General features: G+C 33.3%; 1 protein-coding gene across 1 annotated transcript; it reads left to right on the forward strand.

Annotated features, from left to right (window-relative positions):
- Window positions 1–11,650: 11,650 nt before the first annotated feature.
- Window positions 11,651–13,029, forward strand: LOC130470387 (uncharacterized). Its single transcript, XM_056840467.1, has 2 exons — window positions 11,651–11,776; window positions 12,324–13,029. Exon 2 carries the CDS (start codon window positions 12,363–12,365, stop codon window positions 12,978–12,980), a length of 618 nt encoding a protein of 205 aa, XP_056696445.1. The 5' UTR covers window positions 11,651–11,776; window positions 12,324–12,362; the 3' UTR covers window positions 12,981–13,029.
- The last annotated feature ends 3,252 nt before the right edge of the window (window positions 13,030–16,281 follow it).

Below are 16,281 nucleotides of genomic sequence, written 5' to 3' on the forward strand. Positions count from 1 at the left end.
TATATATATATATATATATATATATATATATATATATATATATATATATATATATATATATATATATATATATATATATATATATATATATATATATATATATATATATATATATATCAATTAATCTAAAATCACAAATTATTTTATAAAATATATATTGACCATAGATGATAGTAATCAAATACTCTACGTACTACATTATCATAAAACACCGTAACTTCGTGCTTTGATTAATTTAGAAAAAGTGACATATAACAATATAAATCATCCATACATTAAATTAATTTCCAGAGTCTAGTTAACTGAAATAAAAGGAATATGTTAAAACAAAAACAACTTCCTATCATCATTTCTTCTACAAGATAGTCCAAAACTAAATAAAAACTACCTCCTGACTACGTACAAACTAATTACCAAGTAAACCTATTGCTATGCTAGCTTAGCTTCAAGATAACTTGTTGATCTTGATCTACATATACCATGACCACTTGAATCATCAATAATCTGCAAAGAAAATTTAATATGTATATATATATATATATATATACAAAGCATGATGAACACATTTTAAAATCAAAGGAAAATTAACAATATCATTTGAATCACTCAAATTATATTTTTCAAGGTAGATCAAGCAAACACTTATTCAATCTACGATCTTTGAATAATGAGATAAATTATAGTTCAGCAAATTCAATCATACATGAACATTATTAAAAAAAAAGGTCCAGATATCTCCACGGAAAATGAAACAAAGAAAAAAAATTCTAGGTATCGCAGCTAGAGATCTGTGATATTTACACTTAGTTCCCTATCATTCTTCCTATCCTGCTCTTTATGGTATCCTTTACAACTTTTACAAAAGAATCAGTATGTATAACTTCAAAATTCCAAATTGCATCACTTCTAACTCTCCATATTGGTATTACTAAGGCAGAAACAGCAGTTTACTGCACCCTTTTCTGGAATCTAGAGCCTTTGTAGTCCTTCTGTAGCCATTTCAGCAGGTATGAATTCTTGAAGTTCTTATCCCTAGCCACTGCTTAATCTGGTCTAAAGCAGCCTTGCTATAGACACAACCAAAAGACAGGTGCTCAAGAGTTTACCAGCGACCTAGCTCTCTATTTTAACATTCTACGCTAAAATTGGCTTACACATTATGATGGTAATTTGGTGTTGTGGTCTGAGCTCACGATCGAATTTGGAGCCTAACCCTTTTTAGGTGGAATTTTAATGACCATGGTTAAGCCATATTTAGTGTCATTTGAAAGCTCTGTTAAGCCATATTTAGTGTCATTTAAAATTATTAATAGCTTCATTCAGCATTCCTCCCACTGTCATGTTCAAAGCCTAATTAACTGTTAAGCTTTGCAAAGATTGGCAGGTTGTATAGCGAATTAGTTGATGCTTTGAGGTATTTCATTGAGGTAAAAATAACCAAGAACAATAACTTAAGCTAATCTGATAACTGCCATGATTTCACTTGAAATAAATCTATAATTAATCTGGCAGTCGAAAGTTTAGCCTAAATATGGTTGCAAACTTATTATACTTGTAGCTGTGCAAATATTTTTACTACCAGAAATTACTTTCAAGATGACAGAATTCTGATGCTATATCAACTACTCGCAAGAGACAAGGATAATTACTTGAAAATATACTCTACTAATCACTAACTTACAGGAACAGGATGGAATGATGGATACTTACATCACATGAAGATCATTTCACAATTGTCTCCTGCATGACTTTCCTCCTAGTTACGTACTTGTGACACTCGAACATACATCTACAGAAATGGTTGATCTGCGTCGCAATAGAAAACACAAATTTCATAACTCATACCAAGAAGTATACTAAATTTATCAGTTAAAGTGACTAGTTTTTTTTATGGAGCATAGAATCACCTGTAGAAGCAATTACGGGTGAAAGAATCACCTGTAGAAGCTATACAATCACACCTGCATCGATCTGTGCACAAGTTAACCATCAATATGTCAACACCTAAACGTGAATGGAATTGTAGAACACAGATAAGATACATACTTCCCATCTCTAATGTGAACCGATTTACTGTCAAAGAATCACTTCTACAACAAAATCTTCCCTATATATTTGCACAAGTTTACCAACTATATGTTCAATTAGTGTTACTTTGATTGGGAAATTTACCCCAGACCTTGGTAATTGGCACATAGGTTTGCAGTACCAGACAGCAGCTGGAAGATGAATCTTCAGGATGACTGAGCGCGCACCTTTGTTGTGGCTGGTCGTCCTTAACTACCCTGAAAATGACAAAGCTTTCTTTAGGGCATACATGGAAGCAATAAGATAAGACTAAAATGATTCTTTGCATACAGGCATACAGCTTCCCTCCCCCTGACCATAACTAATTCATGTCTTTCAGCTATTTCTAGCATCTCACTGTACCATAAAACAGAAGAAAAATAACAGTTAGAGGGGAAAAAGGAGGAAGAAATCCCAAGCCCTTCTTGGTTAGTACTTAAGTAGCTAGAACTCCCACCTCCCTTATTCATATCCAGCTGCTACTCCAGCAACAAATATAGATAATACAACATCATCAGTTAAATCTGCTCACCAAATTCTATGCTACCCTCCATTCTAATTCAATCACAACCCTTACTAACAAGCAGCAACAGCAACTCAGTGAAAAACCCAGAAAAAACAGAATCAAATATGCACAGTTACCTAGAAAAATCTCTCTTGTTTATTTTCCCCTTAATGGTTTTACAGAGTGCAGTAATAGAAGAATCTAATGAACAGTCTTATAACTTAGATAGACTTTTTCTGAAGAAATGGGTATTTTGGATTGGCTTCACTTTTTCAAAACAGAAGTTCGGTGTTACATATATATATATATATATATATATATATATATATATATATATATATATATATATATATATATATATATATATATATATATATATATATATATATACAAAGCATGATGAACACATTTTAAAATCTAAGGAAAATTAACAACAATAATCCGAACTCATCTTTCTCGATCAGTTATATGTTTAAGAAGCGTAGATGTAAATAGGGGTTGGCTACAATAAGTATAGGCAAGCCCGGTCCTGGCTTTTTTTAGGCCCGGGCCGAAACGTAAAAGCAGGACCCCTTATATTACATTTCCTTCTTTTTACATCTCTAATACATTTTACATTTTTAAATAGAGTGTAAAACCAAAACATTTATATGAGAATAAAATTATCTAAATTTGTTTCCCCGTTAGTATAAAATACACTTAGACAAAATAAAGAAACAAAAACACAAGATAAATAAATACCAGACAACAACATAAAATAAATCATCAAAATAAGGACGTTTATATGGTCAGGTATCGAACACAGCTCATTATACAATGTAACTACACTTAAACCATCTGAGCAACAATATGTTTTGCAGTTTCAGTGCAGATTTTTTATATAAACAATTTTCAAACTAGCGTTGAGGATTTGGGGCCCTTCCCTTGCGGAGGCCCAGGGCGGTCGTCCCTCAAATCACCCCTCAGGGCCGGGCCTGAGTATAGGTACAAGAAAAGAATTGTTACCAGACTAAGATATATGCCAATCTGAAGGAAAATACCGAGAACCCGAGGAGAAGACAGAGAAGCCGAAGGAAAAGAAAGACGGTAGTGCTAAAGTTGCACCTGCACCTGCAAATGCACCTCCTGCAGCTGCAAAAGCACCTCCAGCAGCAGCAGATCGAGTAGAATGATTGTTAATTTTAATTCCAGCTAATCAGTTGTCTATAAACATTGATTAAGGCAATCTGCAAGTGATTGGATGTTCCTTTTTACTCTGAGAATCTCCATGAATCTGAAATGCAAGTACAAATTGCTACTAGTATATGTTCAAACTTCAAATGAGGTATCCTCCGCCCAACCCCTCTCCTGTATAAGATCCTCTCATCTAGAATGTGTTTTCTGTGAGGTTGAATTTGAGATGTTCTGCTTTCAGGTTTTACTGTGAGGATGTGATTAGACATAGTACAGCTGATGGTTATAATTCTCATATTTATGCTGGTTGATTTACATTAGATTGTGTCTGTTACAAAGTTCTGCTAGTCTTTTATTATTGGTTGTTTTATCTTTCAAGATAAGGTAAAAAAGAAAAAATTATGCTCCTTTTACTATTGATTCTGTGACTCCAAGGTGAGGTTGCAAATATGTTTTCAAAAGAGTCAGAAGCTATGTTCATGAGTTATAGTCAATAAGTGAGAAATAAAATGGTACATTGGCTGCCAGGTGCATACAGAGCCAACAAAGGTCATTGGGGTTGATGGTCCAACTTGAGTTTTGCCTTGGTCGGTTTTCTAGGTGGTAGAGGTGGCTATAATAGATGGTAAGATTTACATACATTAGGACATCACAAGAATACATTTCTTTCTCTTTTCCAGGGTACTTCAGGAAATGACAGTACCAAGTCTAAGTGTTTTTTCTTGAGATTGATTAGAAAGTATAAACTTAGACCACCTTTACAGGCATGTGCTCTCAAATTTTCATGCAAAAATGGTATCTCACAAGACTGATTAGTAGAATACCCATACAGTCATCAAATACTTTAAAAGGAAGAACTTTTCTTTGATATTAGTCAAGGCATTATGTATAATTACATGGTTTTTGTTAAGGGGCCAAGCTTCCTCAATCCTTACCCATTTCTGTATATCGGATTATTTCTCTAGCTAGGTATCTGTCAGTGATCTAATAAGCTAGGTTCCTCAGGACTGATTTTAAAGAAATATGATGCCGATGCTTAAGACAATAGACATGTAATCCAAGTATTTATATTCCAAAACGTCTGCACTTGTTCTTAAATTGAGTCTATTTTTCGACAGTTCAAGGTTCGTGTAGTAATGTATTAAAAGAGGAGGGCATTGGTAATAAAGACAACTATATACTGACAGTAAAGAAGAACCTGAAGAGCACTCAAATTGAAGCATGTGAACAAAAGGGCATAACTACAATCAACTCGAAAAGCAATTGAATTTCCTCACAACTACCTAATGATCCTGTCAAAATAAGCATAAAAAGAGCATAACGAAACAACAATTCCAGCATTGCAAATGATGGGTATTCGAGACGAACAGAAGAAAAACCGGCAAAACCTGAACCTAGTCAGAACTGATCAGAGCAAAACTGATCTGAATAGAAATGATCAGAACTTATTAGAACAGAACTGATCAGAACATAACTGGTCAAAACAGAACTGATATGAACAGAAATGATCAGAACATAACTGGTCTGAATATAACTGATCAGAACTGATATGATCTGAACAGAAATAATCAGAAGTAATCTGATCAGGACTTTCTTGTAAAAAATTATTATGTTTTGCACTACGGAAGGTGTGAATGATGGTTTAGATTTTGTTACTTGGGCACCTTGACAATAAGTTTAGCTCTGGGATTTGGAGATGCTTCCAAAATTTAGTTTGACACTGGTTTGTTTAGTTTTGGGTGAGCTGGAGAGTGGCAGTTTGGCACGATGTCATAAATCTCAGAATTTGAGGTCCGAGATTGAGTATGTTGCTGTTAGTTTTATATGGAGTAGGCCTTCAAATGATATTGAATCATCAAGAATGGTTGTAGTTCATGAAGCTGGGAGTGTGCAAGAGCCACCTACTAAGAGATATTGTTCTGTTCTCCCAAAAATTCTATAGAAGTGGTGATGAAGCAAGCTAACAGCCCAGATTTTATTTTGATTTTTTAACATGAAAGATGATGAGGTTTTTAACTTGATACTTCACTTGGTACTCTAATTTTGTAGCATTGTACTTAAACGAATAACACACACTTATGGATTCTCTAAACCTTTGAGAAATAAGACATCATTCTTAATCAAAGCACTGGATACACCAGTGGATATGGTTGTTTTTTCATGGTGGATTTTCTTTGGAGGGAAAGCAGGAATACCACGACTACTTTAGAGCCGTTCATTTCTTCTTACAGAACCTTTGAAGTCTTGCCTACATTTGTTTTTCTACATTTTGAGGAAGAAAAACATTTCTCTTTAGCCTTTTATATGATAATTGGGAAGCTCTAGTTTGAAATAGAGTACAATCCACTCCAGATAATTCAAGTAAAATTGTTTTTGAGATCGAAGAAAGATTTAAACTTCTTTTGGAATGAGAACCTTTTCTTGTCTAGCTTCATTTTTAGAGTTACAGGAGCGTCATAAATTAACTAATAGAAAATAGTTTGTTAACAACCCAGGCCACCTAACACCAACTCGTGTTTCAGCTAATATCAACATAAAACCTTATTATGATAATACTAAATCTAAGCTTCTACCTTTTCAAGGTAGACGAACTGTAAATGGAAATCTCTGCACAAGGGATTTTGTTGTTCAAGTACCCAACGTTTCTTGCTTGACAAACTTTTAAACAGGCAAATAACCTAGACCTAACACCAACTCGTATTTCAGCATAATACCTTATTATGATAATACTAAATCTAAGATTCTACTTTCTAATCTCACCATCATTCATAAATAAACGACAACTATAAAGCTTATTTCAGTTATCAGTTTATCGATAAAGCATGGAACACGGTTAACTCAATATGAAATTACCTTACTTTTGGCAATAGTTTCAAAGTCTCATGTCTCGGCCTGCTTTTCACCATTGCCACCAGAATCATCAGCAATCTACAAAAAGCATTTAAATATGTAAATTAGATATGCCACACTTAAGGTAATGATACATACACATTAAATCAGTTTAAGATTTTCACATAAACAGTTCGTCTCACCTCATAAGTAAATTAAGGTTGTATTGAGATGTCAAAATGAAAATACTATACACAGGATGTCAATGATGTGCTTACTGACATAGATCATGTAATCGGCTTAAAGCTGGCTGACCCTCCCAAAATTTCAGTTTTTGGTGGTTCCCATGGTGGATTTTTGAGTGCCCACCTTATTGGTCAGGTACACATAAGGTTTATTTCTTTTGGGCTTTCATGACATTCATTATTGATCAAATGCATCTCTTCATGGGGCCTCTCTTTGGCTTATTCCAGTTCCGTCTTTCATAACCTTAACTCATGTAATCTGATATTTCTCTGTCTTTCATGCTATATGAATATTCGTAGAGATGCTAATTTTTTGTTTAACTCTACCTCAAAATTAATGGTCAAACATCTACTGTGAAATTTCTCCATCATATTATTTTCCAGTTTTCATTGTTTTTAAAAGGAAGTAATACTGCAGCTTTTGAATAAAGATTAAATATGGTTAGGAAAGGAATTAAAGAAAAGGATAAGATATCACATTGCTTCTTTGAATGGAATGAAATACTTACTTGCGTACCAAAAATACCACTTGATTACTAAACTACAATGTAGGAGATACAAACTTAAACACAAAATGTGAAACACAATGAAAACAAAAGCAATTGTATACATAGGCAACATATGACTCAAATGAAAATTGACAATCATCGAAATCAAACCTCGTGCCTAAAACTAAATTAAAAAAAATTATTAATCATCAGCACCACTAAACCTTAGTGGCACAAAGAATCTACATGAGAGTACCGAGCGAGAACAGCTAAAGGCAAAAGAGAGCCGATATGAATGGTAACTAAAACAGAAAGAATAAATTCCTAAAAAGTCTCAAAAATATCAAGACGGCATATGCTATTAAACAATTAACCACACCTGATGTACAAGCAAGACAAACAGGATCATGGAAAGAAAAAACTGGACAAACAAAGTAAAAAATACCACAAAGAGTTGAAGTTATAGCTTAAGACCAAACCCTTTCCAAAAATAAACCACACTCAAACCTCTGCATTTAGAAAAGTGAATCATATATAGCTTATAATGGAAATAGATTAAACCAAAGGATAACTAACTAGTGTTCTCGGTAAGGCAGTATAATGTGATTTCCTGTTTCTTGAAATACCGATGAACCTCTTCATAAACAAGAACAAGGTTAAGGTAATATTTGACACTAAATTTTGTATTGTGTTGCAATGTGTAGGCGCCAACTCATATGGACTTGGGAACATTCTTATAGGAATTGATTCAGTCCACAATAGAGTAAGAAACAACAGAAAATTTGAGCAACATCAAATTATCAGGTACTAGCAGGTCCTGTTGCGATTTTTCAGAAACTACATATACACTATGCACTTCAATAGCATTGAGTAAACGAATAAGCTCGCAAAAAACCTTGATGGAGCAAATAAGCAAACAAAAAGGTAGCCAAACCCAATTAAGATAACAAATTCGATTAGATTTTTGGGTACCTATAACTGGAGCTCCATCCCTCAACACACATTTGGAAAGTGTCTGGGTCTCAACATAAGTGTATGCACCTGAACCAGTCGAAACTTTCAAAAAAATAGAATCCAGATCAATTATACAATTAACCCTAACTCCAAAACATAAAAATAATATGTTAAATTGTCATATAGGTTTGTTAATTGCCTCAAAAGTTATAAATCTATCGAAAAGAAAGATAAATCATACAAATCAAGGCAACCAAAGTGAAAAAACAAACCTACAGAAAGTTATTGGCATGGATTTTGAACGAATTGCGAAGGTAAAGAGTGATTTATTTGTAACTTATCGATATTGACAGCTCGCAATAAGCCATGGCGTCAACTGCAATTTCTTGTTTCGCGAATCGACCGCCGACCACTTCATTATGCATCGGCATCATCGATTAAGCGTATCCCAATACGTCAAGCTCTTGAACAATTATGGCATTCTTAAATGTTAATATTTGCAGGTATTAACAAACACACAAATTTCGGCAATAAAAGTTTTAAAAAAATACAAACAAACCTTCAAGAATTTCTTGAGTGAATTGGGCGAATCTATCTGACAAACCAAACAAGCTGTAATTCTACAACCCACAAACGAATTTCTCCCGAAAAAAACACTAATTTATAGATGCTTGAGATGGTTTTGTTTGGGCAATTATGAAGACGAATTAACCTGGGATTTCAATCCTTAAATATTGAGAGGAATGAGATTATTGTTATAAACCGTGAACGAATTCGAGGATTTGCCGACGAAATTGAGGGGATTCCGAGAGTTTGAGCGATTCTCATAGGAATGTTTTCAGAGAGCTAGCAGTTGATTGTTGAGAGTGAGGGTTGAGTCGGTTGTTTGAGGGAGAAAATCGTGGAGCAGGGTGTGGGAGCAGGGTAGAGTTAGGCGGGATTTCTTTTGGCAAAATATTTGGCGAAATATTTGGCGAAATATTAACACGTGGGTTTCACGTGTCTTTTTTTGGTAAATAGTGACGCTTTAGTGTCTCGTAATATATTGCGACGCTTTAAACCGTCGTAATTTGCAAAGTAGTATTCACGCCCCCAAACCCCTTGCGACCCTTTGTTACACCGTCACAATTATTCCGCCTACATATGTATCATTTTCCTATAGTGATAGAATAGCAACAGTAACAACAACAACATCAAGGGGGGGGGGGGGGGAAAGCAGAATTTAGGTAGATTAGAGAGAGATTAGAGCCACTAGAGTTCGAATTTGTAGTTTATTTCGATTTTATTAATTAAACTCTCAAAATTTCATATTCTCTTCTTCAATTTTATGGGTTTTGTTCTTCAATTTTCAGATTTATTGTTCTTCAACTTTGGGCTTCGATCAAATTCAATTATTAATGGTATAACACTCTCCTTGATTCTTTAATTCTCTCTTTAATTGGTCGTTCATAGTTTTTTATATTAGTTTATACTTGATTTTGTGATTTGAATTGTGATTAGGTTATTTGTTAGCTAGAGTTAATTAGAGGCAATTAGAGGTTAATACTAACGGAGTTAATTAACGGCCGTTAGTCATTAAGGACATTTAAGGGCATTTGGTGCAATTTTTTTTAAAAACAGAGGTAGATTATGTGATTTGAAACGCACAGGTATATTTGACGTTCGTGAAATTTCAGGGACATTCCATGAAAAAATCGAAAAGAAAAAAACATCTCTTTTTAAAAAGTGGATACAATAGAAAAAATCGGAGTACTACACCTTCTACCAGTTTAGAGCAAATAGTCGAGTTTGTACATCCGCATTACAAAGTTTATGATGATTTGGCTTTTGGATGGTCCATATGGGAGGAAGTCAATATTAGTAGTGACATCTATTTGTACCTTCAAGAATGTGAATCATTGTTATGGTTCTTAAATAGTTTATGACTACAAACATAGTTATTAGGTGATGTCAAGTTATGAACTACAGAGTATAGTTTACTGCATCGAAAATAATAAAGGTCGCAACATGCGACCTTTAAGCCGTGTCACAATGATGACATGGCATGCTTATGTGTCATGATTTAAATTGGAAATTAAAATATTTAACTTATATAATCTATTATATACCTTTCAAAAAAAGGTAGGAAAATCTTAATATTCTAATTTGTTTCCTTCTTTAAATTGATTACCTTATTTATATAATTTTATAGTAAAAATATTGAATTGATAGTAAAAATATTCTGATGACGCATAGCCTACGTGGCGCCTATGTGTACCAATTAAACTGCGACACGTAAGATTGCGACAACTAAATGTTGTCGCAACTTGCGACCTTTATCATCACCCTTACTGCATAGTTGGTTTAAGTGTTGGGGCTGTCGGGGGTGATTTTGAAGACTCAAGATCAAATTTCGTTTATTTTATTTTTCATTTTCGGCTCTCTTTGTCAGAATTTTTTTTAACCGCTAAATAGGAAAACATATGAGATTATTCTTGCGTGGATCTGGTTCACAATAGTATTAGTGTGGACCTAAAATCAATAATTTTCTCTAGCACCATTTTTACACTCATAGCGACCTTTATCATTCATATAGTAACTATAATAAGTTAAACACCAAAATTCTTAGACATAGTAACCATTTTTTGAAGCATAGTAACCCTGTGTTTTTAAAAGCGAATTGTGACTTAAAATCACATTATTCAAGCACAACATGTATCAATGACACTAATTTGATATTTTTTTCATAATAATCATAATAAAATACCAAAATAAATTAGGAACAAATTGTTGACTTTATTTTAATGCATGATCCACAATAAATTTAGTGTGGACCAAGTCCATTTAAGAATTGGTGAAATATATGACATTTACAAAATCTATTACATTACTCCGTATATTAAAATAGACACCAGGAATGACACATGTCATTTCCTGGTGTAAAATTATCCCGCCAAAAAAATTATTTTCTAAAAAAGATATCTACTTTATTTTGGTAGTTTATTTTCTCTCATTTTGTATAAACTGCCACGTATGGAAAAATAATTTCGTATAAGATTATAGAATATTACAGTATTAGACGATCTTGGCAATATTTTAGTCAAATCGACATATCAATTACGGAAAATATATTTACTCAATATTTTATTCAAATTAGCATATTAAACATATCAAATATTATGGTCAAATTATCATGTTCAACATATAAAATATATAATACGAAATAGGGAGAAAATTTTATATTAAATGATTAAATAAATACTTTCAAGATTTATTAATTACGCATTAACTTTAAAAGATAAATATTTCAATTAAATCTAATATATATATATAATGGGAAGATGCTTATAATGGGAAGCATGAGAAGCGATCTTGACCATGAAACACAATTAATCCAACGGACCACGATTAAACCATTAAATGAAGAAAAAATATCCGAAAACCACATTCCCAGTACCCACCACCGAGAAACCCACCCCTCATTCTTTTCTCTCTCCTCTATTTCATGGCTTTCTCCTCTGTAATGGGGACATGGGGTATATATGTGACCTTCTCCTCTTCATCCCATTCTTCCATTTATAATTAGTCATCTTCAATTCCTAGAATCTCATATTTTCTACGATTTATGTCTTGCTCATATATGTTTACAATAGTAGCTGTATAATTGGCTTTTGATGGTAGCTTTGATACTTAACAATCTCTGCATCAATGGAGGATTCGTAATTAGCGTCCATTGTAGCACACGAAAAATGGCGTCGAACGTATTTCTGTTCTATCGAGCTTTACAACCGTGGATTAAGCATCGTATCTCTGGTTTCAATTGATTTTCATTGTTTTGATGTTTGTCGATTGTGTTTGTCGGTGCTTGATTTTGATTTGGTGTTGATTTGGAAGGAGTGGGTGTGCTGGAATTGAATTTTGGTTTCAGTTGAATTGTTCAATCTCAAACCATTTTTGATAGAATATGTTAATTGACGAGTTAAATGAGCAAAAATAATTTAAGTCCTGATTGCGCGCTGCAATTCAAGATATCATGGTTAAATTCCTTGCTTATTTAATCTGTCTTCGTCTGCTAATCTTCAGGAGCAAAAATACAGAGAAATAAAAATTTATGAGCAAATAATGGAGAATAAGGTGGTCGAGCCCGCTAATACGGTGAGTTATGCAGTTAAGGTGAGCCTTGAGGTCCGGGAGGAGCTGGAGAGAGCGAGGTCGAGGCACAATTCAGCGGTCACGTCGCTGCCCACCACTTGGTCGAAACCGGATGTTGGTTGGACGAAAGTGAATGTGGATGCGGGTGTTCTGGGAGATACTGGCACAGGTATTGGCATGGTGATGAGGGACAGTGAAGGAGTGATTGTGGCTTGCTCTTCATGGCAGGGTACGGAGAAGTGGGAAACTAGGGTGGCGGAAGCCAAGGCCGTGGCTATGGGCCTGCAGCTAGCTCAGGAGATGGGAGTAAGGGATGTGGAAATGGAAAGTGATTGTCTGATGGTAATACAACCGTTGCGTGGTGGCTCTCAAGGAAACAACAGCTTTTCTCTAGTGATAGATGATATCCTTGATTTATGTTCTAGCTTTGATAATGATAATGTTAAATGGTCTTTTGTCAAACGTAGTGGTAATTGGGTGGCTCACAATTTAGCTCATTTTCAACCATGGAATTTTGGGCAGCGAGTGTGGGTTAACGATGTACCGAATGATGTGTTGAATGTTGGTTTTTCTGACCTATTAATATAATTCCCCTCTAAGGGTTTCCTCAAAAAAAAAAAATTATGAGCACAAAAAAAAAGTAAATGAGCAAAAATAATAATTAAATGAGCTAAAAAAAAAGTTTAAAAGAGCCAAAAAAATAAAATAAAAAATTAAATGAGCAAAACAAAATTTAAATGAGCAAATCTGTTGTACACGTGGATACTCTAAAATCCTTCTCATTATAAGGTGTCTTCTTATTTGAGCGACGAATCGAAAGAGCATGACATCGATTCGACCCTAATCCGACACCAAAAACACAAAAGCTGATCAAATAATTTTTAATTTTTGAGAAATTAAGCTCTTTGTTCACGGAGTATCCAAATAAAGTTCTTATTTTAAACTTTTGCTCATTGTATCTAAATGAGCAAAAAAATTAAAACCGAACCTGTAATTTTTGCTCATTGTGACTAAATGAGAAAATATTATAGTTTTGATTTTAAATTTTTGCTCATTGTGTCTAAATGAGAAAATATTAAAGTTCGTATTTTAAACATTTGCTCATTTAGGAACAATGAGCAAAAGTTTAAAGTTCAGATTTTAATATTTGCTCATTTAGACACAACTAGTACAGTACCCGTGCGATGCACGATTTATAATCTAAATATAAATTATTATGAAATCTGGTAGACAATTATGATCAATATATAGTTTATAGATATTATTCAAATAAAAATTAATTAATAATGGATAAATTTGTTATTGCTCATTCGGTGTCTTGCTTATTAAAACAAATAAAGGTACATAGATAAAATTATTTTCATAATCATTCACCACTTGTGTCAAGCATAAAGTTATCTCACCCGTCTTTCACTCCCTCCGTATTTATTTATTTAAGGGATACACTTACATTTTCCGGCCGTATTTATTTAAGAGATACACCTGCTATTTTTAGTATCTTATCAACCCCGCCATCTAATTAAATAATGTATCTAATATATCATATGTCCCACCACCCTATTAAACAAATAATTTCAGAACTACACCCCACCCCCACACCCTAAAATAACATGGTCCTCACTTGTTTTACTTATTAAAATATCTAATCAATCCCACTTGTTTTATTACTTTATTCCATTCAATTTTTCTTCTTAATACCCGTGTCCGGCCAAGTGTATCCCTTAAATAAATACGGATGGATTATTCACTTAATGCTCGCACAGTCACTTGTCAACCTGATTACCAGATCACTTAACAACTATCTAGACCATGTACTTTCTTGAGCTAGAGATGACTTTGAAAGGGGGGCAAGACCTGCACACCCGCACCCACCTACAATTCTCATCTTCATCCCCTCCATCCACGATAAGAAAGATACCCACCCCTCTCGACCCCCGTCTCTAGAGGTACAAAATGAAATTCATTACATCTTCATCATCCCCATTCTTGTGTATCCACACCCACCCCTAGACTATAATTTTTTTGGTAAGAGAGTTTTGAATTTTAAAACTCTATTATAGAGCCTTTGAAAATCTGTCTGCCTGATTAGAGTTACTGAGTAAATAAACAAAACATTATAATATGTAAGTTACATAAAAGGTTAGCGGCTCAAACGGGTACAATATAAAATCCATCATCGCCCCTTCATCCGCGACGAATATGTTTTTCGAGCCCATTACCCAATAAACTTTCGTCCATCGCCGCCCACCTGGGGAGGATGCACAGGGAGATCTCCCAAAAAACCCTCCCCACTGACAATCTGACATCCCTATATTCGATAAATAATCAAATTTTCCTTTCAACTAAATTTTAATTATAGTGACTTAAGCTTATTACGAAGTTTCAAAATTGATTGTATTAGTTATATATTGAAAAAAATATATTTAAAAGTGACATACATAATTAGGATTGGGTGAGTGTTCTGAAATTCGATAAATTCAAACTCGCCTCATCACCAAGGTGGTTACATGTTATCTTTATACCCATCCACTAAATATCTCTTTTTGTTAGTCAACATTAGTCAATCATCTATGTTTATCATTGTCGTCAGACCAATCTAAAATCCAAACTCGCCCCATCATCAAGTGTGATTCACCATTTACATACTTCATCCGTTCCGGAAATATCTAATTTGTTTTTTCCACTATTCACACTACATTATTGGCCATTTTTTGTGATTCGTACGTAATGAAATTTTAGTCATGTGGAGTCATGTTAGATTCGTATCGATATATATTTTCTAAATATTATTTTTTTTATAATTTTTACTTGCACACGATTTTAGATATTAAGAATCAAAGTAATGGTTAGAGCAATAAAAGTCAACCATGGTGCGATATTTCCAGAACGGGGGGAGTATATAAATTTTATTTTGCAAAAAATTTAGTGATATTGCAATCATTTACATTAATACAGATAAATTATTTTGTTATTGCAAACATATTACTAATAAGGAAGCTTAATCATCTAAATCTTATGACTTTGGACATAGTTGATTATGATATATTAGTCAAAACTTCAATCAACATGCTCTTAGGACTTCAATAATATAAGCGAATAATTATTATCCGTGCTCCGTATAAAAATATTACGATAATGAGACCTATAAAATGTTTGAGACAACCTTGTTAAACACATTAAATCAATAGTTAACTTTTGTTATGTATATTTGTATTCATTATATGACACAAATTATTAAAATATTGATAGTATTATAATAATATAATTGATAGTCCAAGTTAAATTATTATAAGATTTTCTATATTAAAGGAACGTTAAAAAATATCCGTACTAAGTATATGACACAATTTCTAAACAAAACTGGATAGCACTTACAATTAATCCTTATTTATGTTATAAGAGAGGAAAATCATAGAGTGGCATTTGCCATCTCTACATCAATTTGCCTCTTTTTTAGTATAGTACGGAGTTTATATAGATTAAGAAATTTATGGACATGAGTAAATAAGTAATTCGTTTAATCAATTATTAACATAAGTAAATATAAGATTTTAGGTAAAATATATACAAATTATATTAAATATTTTATCATATGTTAGTCACCATTCACAAATATTATAAAAGCGGCAAATTAGAGCGACATTTGTTAGCTTCACATCAATTTCCCTCTCTTTTAGTATAGTACTCCATACACATATGTTTGTTAAAAATTGACTAAAATATAAGTCATTTGTCAGCCTAATATATTTGGCGGAGCTTTTTTAAGTAGAGAGGATTACGTATTAGTCGCGCATCATTTTTCTTGTTTATGACTTCTTCCATCTTTTTTTGGATAAACCACTTTATTTTCACGGTTGTTAAAAATAAATTCAACTATTAATATTTTAAT

The sequence above is a fragment of the Spinacia oleracea genome, chromosome 3 (assembly GCF_020520425.1).
Source record: "Spinacia oleracea cultivar Varoflay chromosome 3, BTI_SOV_V1, whole genome shotgun sequence".
Classification (NCBI taxonomy): Eukaryota; Viridiplantae; Streptophyta; class Magnoliopsida; order Caryophyllales; family Amaranthaceae; genus Spinacia; species Spinacia oleracea.

Excerpts from the sequence above, each read along its gene's own strand:
- LOC130470387 (XM_056840467.1), top strand. The coding sequence starts at position 12,363 with ATGGAGAATAAGGTGGTCGAGCCCGCTAATACGGTGAGTTATGCAGTT.